The 2023-nt window shown below is 25.5% G+C and overlaps 1 protein-coding gene across 1 annotated transcript; it reads right to left on the reverse strand.

Annotated features, from left to right (window-relative positions):
• Window positions 1-362: 362 nt before the first annotated feature.
• Window positions 363-1478, reverse strand: LOTGIDRAFT_125516 (hypothetical protein; the record flags this gene model as incomplete). The annotated part of the gene is made up of 1 exon (XM_009062293.1): window positions 363-1478. A coding segment is annotated over one exon (1116 nt), but the record flags the coding sequence as incomplete, so codon positions are not given.
• Between the last annotated feature and the right edge of the window lie 545 nt (window positions 1479-2023).

A 2023-nucleotide genomic window follows, 5' to 3' on the forward strand; every position in this document is an offset into this window, starting at 1 on the left:
CCTTGGGTTATTACGAACATTCACACCAAGTTTCATCAAAATATGTCAAGAATTGTGCCTTTTAGAATGATTATTACGAGCTAAAAATTGAACGCGTTTTCAAAAGCAAGGGCAATAACTCTAACTAAATATTTTTCGATTTTTCTGATTTTCAATAGGGTTTATCCTTGGTTGATAACAAACACTCATGCCAAGTTCCGTCAAAATCCATTAAGAATTGTGCCTTCTAAAGTGTTTACAAGCTAAAAGTTGAACGCGTTTTCAAGAACAAGGGCAATAACTCTAAGTAAATATTTTTCGATTCTTCTGATTTTCAATAGAGTTCATCCTTGGGTGATTACGAACACACATACCAAGTTTCGTCAGAATCCATCAAGAATTGAGCCTTCTAGAGTGTTTACGAGCAATTGTGGACGGACGGACGGACATGGGTGACGGAAATATACACACCCCATTTCATGTGGGCATGGGCGTATTAAAAAGTACTGTTCATATAACTTAGAATTCAATGGGTGATATTTATTAGAATCCAATGGGTGATATTTATCAGAATCAAATGGTTGATATTTATAAGAATTAAATGGGTGATATTCATCAGAATCAAATGGATGATATTTATAAGAATTAAATGGGTGATATTTATCAGAATTAAATGGGTGATATTTATAAGAATTAAATGGGTGATATTTATAAGAATTAAATGGATGATATTTATTAGAATCAAATGGATGATATTTATTAGAATTAAATGGATGATATTTATTAGAATCAAATGGATGATATTTATTAGAATCAAATGGATGATATTTATAAGAATCAAATGGGTGATATTTATAAGAATCAAATGGGTGATATTCATCAGAATCAAATGGATGATATTTATAAGAATTAAATGGGTGATATTTATAAGAATTAAATGGGTGATATTTATAAGAATTAAATGGGTGATATTTATTAGAATCAAATGGATGATATTTATAAGAATTAAATGGGTAATATTTATCAGAATCAAATGGATGATATTTATAAGAATCAAATGGGTGATATTTATAAGAATTAAATGGGTGATATTTATAAGAATTAAATGGGTGATATTTATAAGAATTAAATGGATGATATTTATTAGAATCAAATGGGTGATATTTATAAGAATCAAATGGATGATATTTATAAGAATTAAAAGGGTGATATTTATAAGAATTAAATGGATGATATTTATAAGAATTAAATGGGTGATATTTATTAGAATTAAATGGATGATATTTATAAGAATTAAATGGGTGATATTCAATAGAATCAAATGGATGATATTTATAAGAATTAAATGAGTGATATTTATAAGAATTAAATGAGTGATATTTATAAGAATCAAATGGGTGATATTTATCAGAATCAAATGGATGATATTTATAAGAATTAAATGAGTGATTTTTATAAGAATTAAATGGATGATATCTATTAGAATCAAATGGATGATATCAAATGGGTGATATTTATAAGAATTAAATGAGTGATATTTATAAGAATTAAATGGGTGATATTTATAAGAATGAAATGGATGATATTTATAAGAATTAAATGAGTGATATTTATAAGAATGAAATGGGTGATATTTATAAGAATTAAATGGGTGATATCTATAAGAATCAAATGGATGATATCAAATGGGTGATATTTATAAGAATTAAATGAGTGATATTTATAAGAATTAAATGAGTAATATTTATAAGAATTAAATGGGTGATATCTATAAGAATCAAATGGATGATATCAAATGGGTGATATTTATAAGAATTAAATGAGTGATATTTATAAGAATTAAATGGGTGATATTTATAAGAATGAAATGGGTGATATTTATAAGAATTAAATGGATGATATTTATAAGAATTAAATGGATGATATTCATCAGAATCAAATGGATGATATTTATAAGAATTAAATGGGTGATATTTATAAGAATTAAATGGGTGATATCTATAAGAATCAAATGGATGATATCAAATGGGTGATATTTATAAGA

Source organism: Lottia gigantea, assembly GCF_000327385.1.
Source record: "Lottia gigantea unplaced genomic scaffold LOTGIsca_50, whole genome shotgun sequence".
Classification (NCBI taxonomy): domain Eukaryota; kingdom Metazoa; phylum Mollusca; class Gastropoda; family Lottiidae; genus Lottia; species Lottia gigantea.